General features: G+C 32.9%; 1 protein-coding gene across 1 annotated transcript in view; it reads right to left on the bottom strand.

Annotated features, from left to right (window-relative positions):
* The window catches only part of KPNA3 (karyopherin subunit alpha 3), an 85562-nt gene that overhangs the window by 28729 nt on the left and 40675 nt on the right, over window positions 1-16158 (bottom strand). Inside the window, exon 2 of the mRNA XM_036228554.1 lies at window positions 8349-8393. Within this exon, the coding sequence (XP_036084447.1) occupies window positions 8349-8393 (45 nt within the window). The remainder of the gene's footprint in view (window positions 1-8348; window positions 8394-16158) is intronic.

The following is a 16158-nucleotide window of genomic DNA, read 5'->3' as shown; positions in this document are numbered from 1 at the left end:
AAGCCACTTTGTTTTGGAATGGTTTATTATGCGGCAAAAATTAGTGATATACTAATATTTTAAAACTCATGCTACATATAAATATGCCTTTTAAGTTCCTATTATTATTTGTTCTCTCTACTTGCTATAAATTTCTCTTGTAGCGTACACTTTAATTGTATTCCATAGATTCTAACATGTAATATTTTTCCTATTGTTCATTTCTAGGTATTCTTAATTTCCACAAGGATTTCTTTGATGCCCAAATTATTTAGAAGTGCTTTATTTCTTTATAATTATGGTTTTGCAGCTATGTTATTCATTGATTTCTAATTTAATTGTATTGTGATCAGAGAACACAGTCCATACAACACTGAAATTAGCTGACATTTGCTTTACATCAAAGTTTCCCAAACTTTCTCAGTCCACAATGTAAGCCAAAGGAAATATCTGACAGTTTCTTATCAAGTGGTTAGGTCCAAACAACTTACCAATCATTTTTTGGTGGGAAACCCCCAAAAAATTGAAAGAAAAAATTTTTATTTCACTCTTAGACAAAATATGGGATTGAAAGGAATGCAGTGTGACACAATGTCTAAAAATTGTGAACTACCTCAAGATCTAATAGTTCTGTGATATATGAAAGATTCAGCATGTTTCTCTCAAAAATTTCAAATATCCTAAGGTGTCTCTTTGAGTTCGCTATGGAGCACAAGCTACCTCAGTTTGGAAACTATAGCTTTATAGTATCACAAAACCAATTTTCAAATACGAATGGTTTTTTAAAATATGTTTATTAGACAACACTCACAAATTGTTATTTAACTTTTATTAATTGGTATTTATTACTGAAAATGACAAAGTCTTTGACAAATTTCTCCTTGTAATTTTATGTGTATTTGTAATTTTTGCTTTTTATATACTCGGGCATATGTTGGTAGGCATATACAAGTTTAGAGTTATTACATACAGCTTTCTAGTAAATTGTTTTTATTCCAAAATTAAGTAACAACTCCCCCATCTGAAGAAAAAACATCCTATAGGCCAAAATAGCCTAGGGCATAAAAATCATACTTTACATATATATTTTAACAAAAATATGTACAAGTCAAGGAAAGATAATCCCTGGGTAGGTTTCTAGTGATTTGATTACTCACGAGGAGGCTTCATGAAAACCAGTAACTTAATTCTGTCCCTTTACTTGACAACTTAAGAGATTTTCACCCTCCTAGAGACCACACTACAATAAATTCAGCATCTATAAAAGATATCTGTTCTTTTGTGAAGTGGAGGGAAGTTCAGAGGATATGGTAACTAGCCTAGTTCCAACACTCACCTTAACTCCACACACACAGATTAGATCCATTTCTTAAGTTACTTTAAAAACCCATTATATTATCTACATATGTATTTAATCCTTTTAGATCTTGTATTTTCTGAACCACACGGAATTGCCACTTTGTAGGTCAAAAAGGTTAATATGGGTAATTTCTCATGACTCGACCTAGTATTTCTTGAGTGAATAAATTCTGTTATTTCTGCCTAATGTTCTTTTTCATTCCCAAATTTCTATTTCTATCTTAAAAAGTAGTTTGCAAATCTAAACCAGTCACTTCTTATACATGTTATGAAAAAAACAGAGAAATATTTATTTGGCCCACTTCACTTATTTCAAATGTGAAATAAGTAAATTTGTTTTTATTTAGCAATACCCTCATTGTCTTAAAGCCCTATCGAGTTTTAGTTCCTGTAATACTAAAATCCTTATTTTATAGATGAGAAAATGGAGACATAGAAAACCTGGTTAAATTAAATTATATATCTAGGAAATATCACTCAGGATTTGAACGTAAGTCATGGCTAGAGACTGTTTCTTAAAATGTTCTACTGCTTGCCTTTTTTTTTTTTTCCCCCTTGAAGAACTCCAACCCTGGTTGTACCTAAATGCTTCCAAATTGGTAGGAAAAAATGCTCACGACATAGCCCATTCCTCTCAATGGTAACATTTTTGAAACGACAATAGTGCTGGGGTGGTTACATGGATACTCACCCACAAGTTTTATATGTTATATTTACATTTTGGGCACTATGCTCAGTGTGTTATACTTTGATTTTAAAACTGAAAACAACAACAACCCCACTACTGGTTCACCAATAATGTAAAAATCTGCCAGCTTAACACAAATTATTTATCCTGCAGGATCACTTAAATGATCTTATCAAATGGCTGTTTTTATGGATTCTAATTTACTAATTTAGGTTTTTTTAAATTGAATTTTTTATTGAGATAATTGTAAATTTGCATACAGATGTTAAGAAATAATGCAGAGATTCCTTGTACACTTTCCCCAGATTCCCCCAATGATAACATTTTCAAAACTATAGTACAGTCAGTCATGTGCTGAATACCATTTTGGTCAACAATGGACCATACATACGAAGATGGTCCCGTAAGACTGTAATGGAGGTGAAAACTTCCTATCACCTAGTATGACATTGTAGGTGTCGTAATGCAATGTAGTACTCATGTGTTTGTGGTGATGCAGATGTAAACATACTGTGCTGCCAGTTACATAAAAGTACAGCACATGTAATTATGTATAGTACGAAATACTTGATAATAAATGATATGTTACTAGTTTATGTATTTACTACACTATACTCTTCATTGCGATTTTAGAGTGTACTCTATTTATAAAAAAAGTTTGCTGTAAAACAGTATACCGTTACACTAATAGCAAGCAGCCTCATACATCTTGTGTTTACCACATCTCTTGATTGCATCATTTTCTCTTGTGTTTCATTTAATCTCCTGTTGTTTTATACAGTAGCATGCTGTATAGGCTTGTAGCCTAGGAGCAATAGGCTATACCACATAGCTTAGGTGTGTAGTAGGCTAAACCATCTAGGTGTGTGTAACTATATTCTAAGATGTTTGTGCAAAGATGAAATCCCCTAAGAATACATTGCTCGGAATGTATTCCCATCGTTAAGTGGTACATGACTGTATAATATCACAACCAGGACACTGACATTGATACGCTCCACTGATCTTATTCAGATTTACCAACTTACTTGTATTTATTCTATGTGTTTATGTATATTAAGGTCTACACAATTTTGTGTATATGTATCCACCATATATGTGTATGTTCAGTATCAGTAGTCAAGATACTGAACAGTACCCAAAAGGGAAGACACCCTCCTGTTGCCCTTTTAAAAGCAAAACCATCTCCCTCTCACCTCCGAACCCCCAACCCCCTGGCAATCACTTATCTGTCCTCAGTTTCTAAAATTTTATCATGTCAAAAATGTTATATAAATGGAATCATACAGTATAGAACCTTTTTTGTGTGTGTGTGTGATGGGCTTTTTTTTTTGCCCAGCATAATTCCCTGGAAAGTCAAACAAGTTGTTGCTTATATCAAGAGTCTGTTTCTTTTTACTGCTGAGTGGTATTGCATGGTACGGACATATACCATAGTTTAACTATTTACCCTTTAAAGGACATCTGGATTGTTTCTAGGTTTTGATATAAACATTCATGTTCACGTTTTGTAGGAACACCCATTTTCATTTATCTGGGTAAATGCCTAGGAGTGAGATTGGTGGGCTGTACAGTTGTTGCACGTTTTCCAGAGTGATTACACCATTTTACATTACCACCAGCACTGTATGAGTGATCCAGTTTCTCTGCATCCTTGCCAGCATTTGGTAGTGTCACCATTTTAAAATTTTAACCATTCTGACAAATGCTTAGTTGGTTTTAATCTTTATTTCCCTGACTGGCACGAATAATCATCATCATAATGATGATTTCCATCTGCATAACCCCTTCAATAAAATATCTCTTCGTATCATTTGTCCATTTTCTAATTTTTTTTTACCATTGAGCTTTAAGAGTTGATTATACAGTTAAGTCCCCCTTTAACATCAATAGGTTCTGCAACTTTAAACAAAAAGACATAAAATGAAACCACTTTTACCACAGGCTGATATAAGTTCCTGTGGCATCTCATCCATGTTACAGTGAAACAACGCTGAATGAAATGAGGTTGAATAAAATGACTCTGAACAAAACCAGTATCATCTGAGCATCTGCTGTATATGCTGGATGCTAGTTCTGCACTGGATGTGTGGTTTTCTTCCAGTCTCTAGTCTGTCTTTTCATCCTCTTCACATGGGCTTTCAAAGCAAAAATTTTAATTTGTTAATATCCAATTTTCCTTTTTTGGATTATGCTTTTATGGTCAAGTCTAAGAACTATGCCTGGCTCTAGGTCCTGAAGATTTTCCTTCATTTTTTCCCCCCTAAACATTTTATATAGTTTTCTGCTTTACATTCAAGGCTAGGATCCATTTTGTGCGTGTGTTTTAAAATAAGGTGTGAGATTTAGGTTGGTCTTTTTCTTTCTTTTTTTGTTTATGGATGTCAATTGTTCTAGTACTATTTGTTGAAAAGTATCCTTCCTCTACTGAATTAGTTTTGCACCTTTGCCAAAAATCAGTTAGGTGTATTTGTGTGGGTTTATTTCTGCATTCTATCTTCCATTCTACAGATCTACATGCCTACCTTATTCTAATACCATGCAGAATTCATTACTGTAGCTTTTCTGTAAGCTTTAATATTGGGTTGGAAAACTGCTCCTATTTAATTCTTTGTCAGAATTATTTTAGCTCTTCTTGAGCCTGTGACTTTTCATATACATTTTAGAATAAGCTTGTCTATGTCTCTAAAAACCTTGGTGCGTATTTGATAGAAAATGCATTAAACCAACATATCTATTTAAGAATACGCATCTTTATTATGTTGACTCTTTCAATCCATGACCAAGGTATATGTCTCTCCATTTACTTAAGACTTACTTGATTTCTTTCATCAGCATTTTATAATATTCAGCATACAGATCCTGTACAGGTTTTTAAAATGTGTACCAAAATATTTTCTTTGGCATGACTATAAACAGCATTGTGCTTTTAATTTTGGTTTATACATGTTCATCGTTAGCATACATAAGTGACTGACTTTTTATGTGTTGATCTTGTATTCTGTGGTCTTGCTGAAGTCATTTACTAGTTCTAGGAGCTTCTTTGTAGATTCTTTTGGACTTTCTACATAGAAAATCATGGTATTTGCAAATAGGGACAGTTTTATTTCTTCCTTTCCAAACTACATGCCTTTGATTTCTTTTCTTGACTGATAACACTGGCTAGAACTTCCAGCACTATGTTAAATAAGAGCAGTGAGAACAGACATTTTTGTCTTGCTCCCAGATCTTAGGGGGAAAGCACTGTGTTTCACCATCAAGTATGATGTTAGCTGTGGGTTATTTTGCAGACGGTCTTTAACAAGTTGAGGTAATTTCCACTATTTCTAATTTCCTGAAAGTTTTACCAGGAATGAATGTTAGATTTTGTCAAATGTCTTTGGATATAATCGCATTATTTTTATTTTTATTTTTTTGCTTATTAACATGGAGATTTTAGGCTATGTTAAAAAAGAGATACTTTATTAAAAAGTCAAACAACTAAATCAAGTGCCAGACCTGATCAGTCAAGTGGGACATTTTGGTGTTTTTCTTTATGTAAAAACATAACCTCCCCCATCCCAGGTCTAATGAAAGTAAAGTCCTATTAGAATATCTGACTTATCAATCAATCATTAAGAGAAAATTATATCAAATTTAATATAATATACCAAAGTTAAAAATGCCAGTGACAGGCTTTGGATGAGACATTGAACATTTACATTTCAAGTATGGTCCTAAGACTGGCTAAAATTTCTCAAACTATTTGTTATAGGTCTGCCATAAGATAAGGAGCTCAATGCTAGAAATCAATTGTGAAACTAAACACACTACTTAGTTCCATGATTTATTTATTTAAGTAGAAAAACTTTCTTGGTAAAGGAAGCAATGTCTTGTTTAATAATTTGACACAAGTCCCCTAACATGTTACAGATCAGCACTTTTGAATAGCACTGCTCTATATCTAAGGTATTTTTCTTAAGACTTCAATAAAGGATTTAAATATAAGCAAAATTTTAAGATATCATAATTCATTTCAATTCCTGAATATTAGCATTTAATGAGTACCAATGACATGTCCAGAATCTGACTAGGTATTTTGGGATGGGCTGGGAAACTTGGGAGTATTGGGGGCAGGAGATGGGAAGTGTGTGTGGTTGTTATTACCTTCACTTCGGAAGCTCACAATCTAATAGAAATGGGTAAACTCATCTATGAAACACTGGACACTAGCTCTCTTTTCTTCTATTTTCAAGAATCTCAATGTCAGTAATAACGCTGTGATTTTCTCCTCACTGGATATATAAAAATAGCAACGCTGGAATCAGACACTGATGATAAAGAGTGGAGGAATCCTCTCTTGAAGGGCTCTCCACACCTCTACAGAATCATATCAAAACCAATTAAGCTCTCTCTGTCTGGAGTTTCGGCTTTGTTTCAGGAAAGGTTCACTTTCTGCTGCTTACTTAGGGATATATGAAATATGAAATAAAGAACTGCTTGAGATTTTAGTTAATTTCTTTTTTGGCCCACCAACAAGGATGTTTTGGAACTAACTATGGTAACTGGAAAGGAAACAATGTTATCCAGAAGACAATAAAAGAGTTAAGATGCCTCTAAGGTAACCAGGTGGGTATTAAAAAAGATATGCTCTGAAAAGCAAGAATTTTTAATTCTACAAATCTAGAACAACACAACTATACAAGGAGGAACAAATAACCAAATATAAGTGAATAGCTTTAGTTTGTAAGCATATTATAAGGGCTACAAAACTTAAAACAAGGGGAAAGTTCTGTATAATACCAGTCCAATATAAAGTTTTATAGTTGTATTACAAACATGAAAAGTTAAGAAAAAGTAAAAGCCCACATCTGGAGACAGCTGGTGTAATGTTAACAGACGACAATAAATACTTAATTCCAATGTTATTCTTATTGCCTCTATTAAACAGAATGATCTTCATATGATGAATAAAAAGCCAGACACAAAAGGGCACATACCATTCTTATATAAAGTTCAAAATATGCAAAATAACTTATTGAGTTAGAAATAAAGATAATGGTTACCTTTGGGGAAAGTAGTAACTGGAAAGGGGCATTGGGATACAGGTAATGGTCTTTTAGAATCAGGAGCTAGTTACACAGATATGTTAACTATGTGAAAATTCATCGAGCTGTATACTTAAGATGTGTTGACCTTTTTTTGTATGTATTTTATATGTTAATAAAAAGGAAAAGAAGAAGCTGAGTACAACATGTCAAGATTGACAAGGAGCTCACCTTACTTTATTAGGCTAAGGCTTAGTTCACTTCTCTAGTCCAAATGACTGAAGGATATGAAAAAGTTGAAATATAATTGCCAATTCACTATTGTTAATATGTAAGTGTCTGTGAAAAGGTTAAGAAGTTGAAAGAACACTGAAATTAGCAAATATTTTTAAAAATTTGATTAAAAACGATAGAAAATGAATGCAGGAGATGGATTTCAGGAACTATACACAATATCAATGAGCACAACATCAATACCAGGCAAAAATACATAACAAAGTGGATATTAAATACTTATTAAGTATTAAATGCACAGGTATACTTAATTGTAGTGACTCACTGAGAGAGTGTATTCTCAAAATCAAGACCTTCCTTCTGAAACTGAAAAGTTTCAAGATGATAATTTAATACAGAAGTTTTAGGAGTAAATTATACAAAAAAAAAAAAACACTATCTAATCTAAGACAAAAAAAATTTAGAAATAAACTTCAATTCCATTTTAAATGTACATGTATATAGAGAGAATTAAGTATGTATATTTCATTGATTGGCGGTTAAAACATTTGCTTCAAATAAAATGTGCTTTCATGAAAACACAATCTGATGAGGATAACTCTAAAGTCTTCCAAAAATAAGGGAAGAAAATATGATATATTTTAACAGTAGTTGCATTTAATTGATAAGGTATTGGCATGGTTATTCTACTTTCATTTATTTTTCTAAAGTATCTTTAGCAAGTATGTAAAACTTTTACATGAAGAAGGTGGAGGAATCTGGTCCAGCACACAGCCCACAGAAAGAGGATCTTAAGAAAAAAACAAAAGAGTATCTAACTTCACCAGATGTTTTGAGAATTTCAACGATAATGGTAAAGTACTTCATATAGTACCTAGGACATCAAAAAGTGGAAGCTAATATGGTTATATGCTATTATAAACTACTTAATGATATATTTTTATGCTGTGTGGTTTTTGGGATGACCACTAATTTGCTATAGTATTTTCATTATTCAAAGTACATAGAATTTTAAAATCAGAAACATCTCCTAATTGTCATTAAATGCAAATCACCCTTACCTTTCGCAGTTCAACTGTCACTTCATTTCTGTGTCTTCGCATTGTCTAAAAAATAAAAATTAAAAATTAAATAAGTATTTAAATATTGATCCTACTAGTGTACAAATTTAAGATTAAAATTTTTTTTCAAGTAATTTGTTCAAGTAATCTGTAAGGATTGATGAATTTTAGACTTTAAATAATAAACTACAGGAAGTTGAGAAGTCAAAACTTCTATTTTACTGGATAGCTGTTGGTTAATTTTGTGGGGAGCAGAGGTGGCTTCCTAGGATCCATTCTCCTTTCCTAACTGCACCTGAGTTTCTTTGGAGGAACTGTATACTCTCTCTTGTGTACAGTCTTGATCGAAAGGCATATTAAAGTATGTCTCTCTCCTAGTTTAAGCAGGGCATGAGACTCAAACTATGAAAACAGAATTCTCTTCTCCATAACTCTGAACCTTGAGCAAAGTAGGATGGATGGACGGACAGATGGAAGGAAGGACGGACGGACGGAAGGAAGGAAGGAAGGAAGGAAGGAAGGAAGGAAGGAAAGAAGGAAGGAAGGATACCCTGTGCAAGACCAGTTAGTGAATAATGCCTATATCCTGAACTGCTCTATTTCCAGTTCTATGGTGTCCCTCTTCAATTCTATGAACTACCTATTTTTCCAATTAATTATGGCTTTAAGTCAGCAAACTGGTTTTTGACGTTTGCAACCAATGAATTCTATCTCAAATGATTCATGTTTTTAAAAAGTAAACAACTGTCATGACCTTAAAGCCACATGAAAATAAAAATAAGTTTGGGAAGATATTTTGTATCAAAAGGTAAAGAAGTAAATCCTTATCAGGAATTACTGAAATGATTGGATGACCCCTCTCACCTTGATGTATTGATATGATGGATTATTTTATAACATATGTAAGTAGGGTAAAATTCTTACATTTTTTGGAATAAAGGCTATATAACAGTTACATGGTTATGGTATGTTATTATTTTAATATACTGCTAGATTCAGTATACTGTTTTATTAAACAATTCTTTTGTTACAGTATCTCTGTCAAGTTTTCTTAAACTGTAGTGATAACACTGATCCCTTTTTAGGGAAAAAAATCCCATGGAAACCAAATTATAAAGTTTGTTAAATATGTAGAAATATTTATATATAACCTTTGCTTAAATATAGATATATATTAAATGTAAATAATACTGCCAAACAAAATTCAAATTAGTAGCATTCATTTAATGTGATGGAATGATGCACTGATAAAACTATTATCACCAATAGGTTTCAACAGTGGAAAGAGAGCCTTGAGTCTAATTCTATATTTAATATGCTTCTGTATCTTGACCTCAATACTATTAATAATGTTTTCTGTAAAAATTCATCATATAAAATGGTAATAAATGTTGAGCAATCTTCAAATACAAATATTAGTCAAACATTACTTGATAACTCTGTAAGTTGTCTTTATGAACTGCACCATTGTTAAAACCTGCTATATGAATATCTAATCCAATTGTTACTGGCACTGAGAAGAAAAAAATTTTCATTGCAATAACTACTACACTTAATTATTTATGAATCGTTACAAGATGGTGCGTAATAAAAAGATCCAGGCAGCATATCCCCTCCAAATATGATCAAATTACTGCTACAATACAATTCACTGTAATTAAAACACTTCAGCATACATGAGGTGGTAAGTTAACTTCTAAAGTACCCTAAATTAGAAATCCACACTTCAGAGAGGGTTAGTTAGCATTTGAAGCACCCACATCAGAAGTTACTTCCAAGTTAGTAAGTGCTTTGAATGTCAACATCTGAATTTAGACACTGGTTTAATTAGTATAAGAGCTATTGAATTTTTTTTCCCCGTGAAATGAAATTGTTCTAGACATATGGATTGACTAGGATCATTTTCCAGGTTCCTTGATTCTTATATGTTTGCAGTTTAAGAGTCCAGCAAGCTGCACTATGTATCTTCAGAGAAGTGTTTGAGTCTAGGTCTCCCTTTAATCATGTGTCCTACCCCTTCTTGGAGGAGTCCATTGCCTAATCCTGCTCACATCTCTGTGGTGTCCGCTTACTGTTGAAGTTTTATCACAAGGGGGTAGACTAGAATTTTAAAGGACTAAACTCATAGAATGAGCTATTCAACTTTTTGTGACTGCTTGCTAATACATGTTTGCATAAGCAACAACACTGTATCTTTGACTTGTTTTATTATAATTCACTGGTAGTAAAAATTCTAAGGAAAAAACTTCTATTCCCCTCATCTATCTTTAATAGTTAAAGGTCCTCTATTCTTCCAAAAGAACTAGAGTATAAATGGCCAAATGGCTTAGGTCAGTTAGCACCAGGTACTGACTGCTATGTATGATACAAATACCTTTGAGCTGGTCATGACTTAACTCTGCTCCCTGTTTGACACAAAGCAAAAGGCTCCACCTTAGGCATTCTCCTCACTTACATTCTTCTCAAGTGACCTCATCTACTGTCATGTCTTCAATTACTGTTTGATGACCATTCCCAAATGCCTATCTTTAGTTCAGCCCTCTCATCTGAGCTCCAAATTTGTAAGTACAATATTCATTTACTCAACAAAAATTTATTAAATTTATCTGAAACACATCAGGCAATGTGCCTGCAACTAAGACTGGTCAGTAAACTGCAGCCTGTGGGCCAAATCTGGCGGGTAGCTTTTGGAGGACCTGGCAGGAATTGTTTTTGCATTTCATATGACTACATGATAAATGATAGCAAGTACCTACTTAATATCCTTATTTTTGTCACTTAGTTCTCACAGCCTAGAATATTTCTATCTGTACTTTTAAGAACACGTTTATAAACAGCTAGTCTAGTAGAAAAGACAATAATCATAAGCAGTAATACAAATGTGTTAAATGTTAAGAGAGGAAAGTAAAAAAGTAAAAATATTGGAAGTAGTCATGATCAGATGGTCAGAAAAAAGCTTCCTGAAAGATTAAAATGTGTGTGTGTACATGCATGTGTATGTGTATGTGTGTGTATGAGTGAGTGAGTGTGTGTGTGTGTGTGTGTGTGTGTGTGTGTGTGTGTGTTGGTAAAGAACAGACTGTCACAAGGCCTCAAACTCAGCATGCTTACGAATATCAAACCTGGTCACTCTCAGACCCCCATCCCCTCACTAAATACCACCCACTCTTCCACAAGTATTCCCAGTATCAGTACAACCATCCAAACAGTTGCAAAACCCCAAGGAGAAACAGATGGAATAGAGAGCCTATTTAAAAAATAATACTTAAGAATCTCCCAAACCTATAGAAAGAGTTGGACCCTCGAATCTAAGAAGCTAACAGAATACCTAATTACCTCAATACAAAAAGACCTTCAAGGTACATTCTATTAAAGCTATCAAAAGTTAATAACATAGAAGGAATTCTTATGACAGCCAGGGAAAAGGCTGAAACCTATAAAAGAAGCCACATTAGAACATCATTGATTTTTTTTTCCAGCAGAAATCCTGAGTTAGGAGACACTGGAATCAAATTTTTAAAATATTGAAATAGAGAAATCATCAACCAAGAAAAATATACTCATCAAAGCTATCCTTTAGATATGAAGGAGAAATAAGTTTTTCTCTGACAAATGAAAGCTAGAGAATTTACCACAAGACCTGCATAACAAGAAATGGAGAAAGGAGTTCTTAAACCTGAAACAAAACAGTAAGTAATATGAATAACAGACAGACACACAAAAGCAGGAAAATGTAAAAATTAATGAAACAAAGAGCTGGTTCTTTGAAAATATAAATAAAGTTGATAGATCTCTGGCTAGACTCACCAAGGAAAAAACAGAAAAAACTCAAATAAATAAAATCGGAAATGAGAGATGTTACAAGGGACACCATAGACATACAATTATACAAGAATACTATGAAAGGCTGTATGCTTCAAAATTCAATAACCTAGAAGAAATGAACAAACTCATAGAAATATATAATCTTCCTAGACTGAACTGTAAAGAACTGGAAAAGCTAAACAGTGCAATCAACAGTAAGGAAACAAACAGTTATGAAAAACCTCCTCCCAAAGACAAAAGTCTAGGACCAAATGGCTTCACTAGAGAATCCTATTACACATTCAAAGAAGATTTAATACTTACCCTCAAACTCTTCCGAAAAATTTAAGAGGAAATTTTTCCCAATTCACTTTAAGAAGCAAACATTATTCTGATACCAAAACCTGGCAAGGCAAGGACAATACACGCACACACATGCACACAAAATTACAGGCCAATAACTCTGATGAACGCAGATGCATAAATCCTAAACAAAATACTAGCAAATCAAATACAACAATACATTAAAAAGATAAAATATCACAATCAAATGAAGATCCTTCCAGGGACTCAAGGATGGTTCAACATATGCAAATCAACTGATGTGATACACATTAACAAAATAAAAGACAAAAACCATATGATCATATAAATAGATTCAGAAGAAGCATTTAATAAGATCTATTTATGATTAAAACACTTAATTAAATGGATATCAAAGGAAAATACTTCAATATAACAAAATCCATATATGACGAACTCTCAGCTAACATACTCAGAGGTGGAGGGCTGAAAGCTTTTCCTCTAAGATCAGAAACAAGACAAGGTTGCTCAATCTCACACCATTATCCAATGTAGTACTGGAAGTCATAGCCAGAGTACTCAGGCAAGAAAAAGAAAAAAAAGACATCCAAATGGAATGAAGAAGTAAAATTGTCACTTGTTGCAGATGACATGATTCTATGTATAGAAAACTTGAAAGATTCTACCAAAATCTATTAGAAACAATGAGCAAATACACTAAAGTTACAGGATACAAAATCAATGACAAAAATCATTATGTTCCTATATAGTAACAATGAAATTGCAAACAAAGTAATGAAGAAAACAATCCCACCTGCAATTTCAACAAAAAGGATAAAATACCTAGGAATAAACTTGACAAAACTTGACAAATTAAGTGAAGGACCTAGACATTGAAAAGTACATGACAATGCTGAAAGAAATTGAAAGACAGTCCATGTTCATGAACTGAAAGAATCAACATAGTTAAAACGTCAATGTTACCTAAAGCAATAGACAGATTTAATGCGATCCCCATCAAAATCCCAATGGCTATTTAAAAACAACAACAACAACAGCAACAACAACAAAAAACAGAACCAAAAAACATCAGATTTATATGGAACCACCAAAGCCCAAATAGCCAAAGCAGTCCAGAGAAAAAAAGAACACAGCCAGAGGTATCACACTCCCTGACTTCGAATTATACTAAAAATCTACAATAATCAAAATTGTATTATCATTCCAAGCATATTCTCTGACCATAATGCTTTGAAACTGGAGATCAACCATAAAAAGTGGGAAGAATCACAAATACTAAATATTATGGAGATTAAACAACATGCTGCTAAAAATACAAATGGGTCATAAAAGAAATAAAAGAGAGATCAAGAGATGCATAGAAACAAAAGAGGATGTAAGCACAATATATCAAAACTTTTGGGACACAGCAAAAGCAGTTGTAAGAGGAAAGTTCATATCATTACAAGCTTATTTCAAGAAACAAGAACAATCCCAAATAACCTAACATTACATCTAAAAAAAAACTAGAAAAAGAGGAACAAATGGAGCCCCAAATCAGAAGGGAAGAAATAATAAAAATATGAGTAGAATTAAATGAAATTGAGAACAAAAACACAACAGAAAAATTAATACAACAAAGAGAGCTGATTCTTTGAGATTAATAAAATTGATAAACCCCTGGCTACACTCACTCAAGTAAAAAGAGAAAGGACACAGATAAACAATCAGAAATGAAAGAAGGGTTACAATAGATATAACAGAAATACAAAGGATCATTCAAGAAATATTACATCCCATCAAATTCAATAACCTAGAAGAAATGGACAAATTCTTAGAAATACACAACTTCCTAGACTAAATCATGGAAAATCTAAATAGACCAATCAACAGTATAAAAATTGAAACAATCATCAAAACCCTCCCCCAAAATAAAAGCCCTGGACCAGATGGCGTCATTAGTGAATTCCACCAAACATTTAAAAAAGATTTAACACTTGTTCTTCTCAAACTTTTCCAGAAAAGTTGAAGAGGCAATACTTCTCAACATTACTCTGAGATCAAAACCTGGTAAAGATAACAACAAAGAAAACTATAGACCATTATCTCTTATGAATACGGATGCAAAAGTCCTAAACAAAAATACTAGCAAACTGAATACAACAATACATTAAAAAGATTATACACCATTATAGAGTGGGCTTCATCATGGGGGCACAAGGATGGTTTAACATATGCAAATCGATTAATGAGATACACCGCATAAACAAAATAAAGAATAAAAATTATATGATCATATCAATTGATGCAGAAAAGCATTTGACAAGATACAGTGTCCATAAAACACTTAAATAAAATGGGTATAGAAGGAAAATACCTCAACAGAATAAAAGCCATATATGACAAACCCTCAGCTAACATTATATTTATTGGTGAAAACTAAAAACTTTCCCTTCAAGATCAGGAATGAGACAAGGCTGTCCACTATCACCACTATTATTCAACAGTGTTGGAAGTCCTAGTGACAGAAATCAGACAAGAGAAAGAAATAGAAAGCATCCAAACAGGGAATGAAAAAAGGAAAATGGTCACTTTTTGCAGATGACATGATTCTACATTTAGAAAACCCTAAAGACTCCACTAAAAAATATTAGAAATAATAAATAAATACAGGGAAGTTTTCAAGATACAAAATAGATGTTCAAAAATCCATAGTATTCCTATACTCTAACAATGAATTTTCAGAAAAATGAAAAAAAAATCCTTCTGCAATTCTAACAAAAAATAACTAGAAATAAATCTAATGAAGCATATGCAGAACTCTACACACTGAAAACTATACATTATTAAAAGAAATTGAAGAAGATACAAAGAAAGGTAAAGATATTCCATGTACATGGATCAGAAGAACCAACATAGCTAAAATGACTTTATTATCCAAAACATTATACAGACTTAATATCAAAATCCCAATAGCATTTTTTAAAGAAATAGAGCAAAAAAAAAAAAAATCATCAGATTTGTATGGAAGCACAAAAGCTGAATAGCCAAAGCAATACTGAGAAAAAGAACGAGGCCAGAGGTATCAGTCTGCCTGACTTCAAATTATATCACAAAGCGACAATAATCAAAACAGCATGATACCGGCAGAAAAACAGACACATAGATCAATGGAATAGAATTGAAGGTCGAGGAATAAACCTCCATATATATGGGCAAATAATTTTTGACAAAGGAGCCAAAAACATACAATGGAGAAAGGAAAGCCTCTTCAATAAATGGTGCTGGGAAAACTGGAAAGCCACATGCGAAAGAATGAAACTAGACTGTTATCACCATATACCAAAAAAAACTCAGCATGGATCAAAGATCTGAATTTAAGACCTGAAACAATAAATTGCATAGAAGAAAATATAGGCACTAAACTCGTGGACCCTGGATTTAGAGAGAATTTTATGATTTTGACCTCAAAAGCGAGGGAAGTAAAGGCAAAAAGAAATGAATGGGACTATATCAAACTAACAAGCTTCCGCACAGCAAAAGAAACCATCAACAAGGCAAAGAGGCAACCAACTGAATGGGGGAATATATTTGGCCCCTCCAATATGGGCCTAATTTCCAAAATATATAAAGAATTCATACAACTCAGCAATTAAAAAATAAATAAATAAAAAATGGGCAGAGGACCTGAACAGACACTTCT

The sequence above is a fragment of the Rousettus aegyptiacus genome, unplaced genomic scaffold (assembly GCF_014176215.1).
Source record: "Rousettus aegyptiacus isolate mRouAeg1 unplaced genomic scaffold, mRouAeg1.p scaffold_m13_p_11, whole genome shotgun sequence".
Classification (NCBI taxonomy): Eukaryota; Metazoa; Chordata; class Mammalia; order Chiroptera; family Pteropodidae; genus Rousettus; species Rousettus aegyptiacus.
Note: the sequence above shows the minus strand (reverse complement) of the source record. Positions and strands in the feature narration are given on the sequence as shown.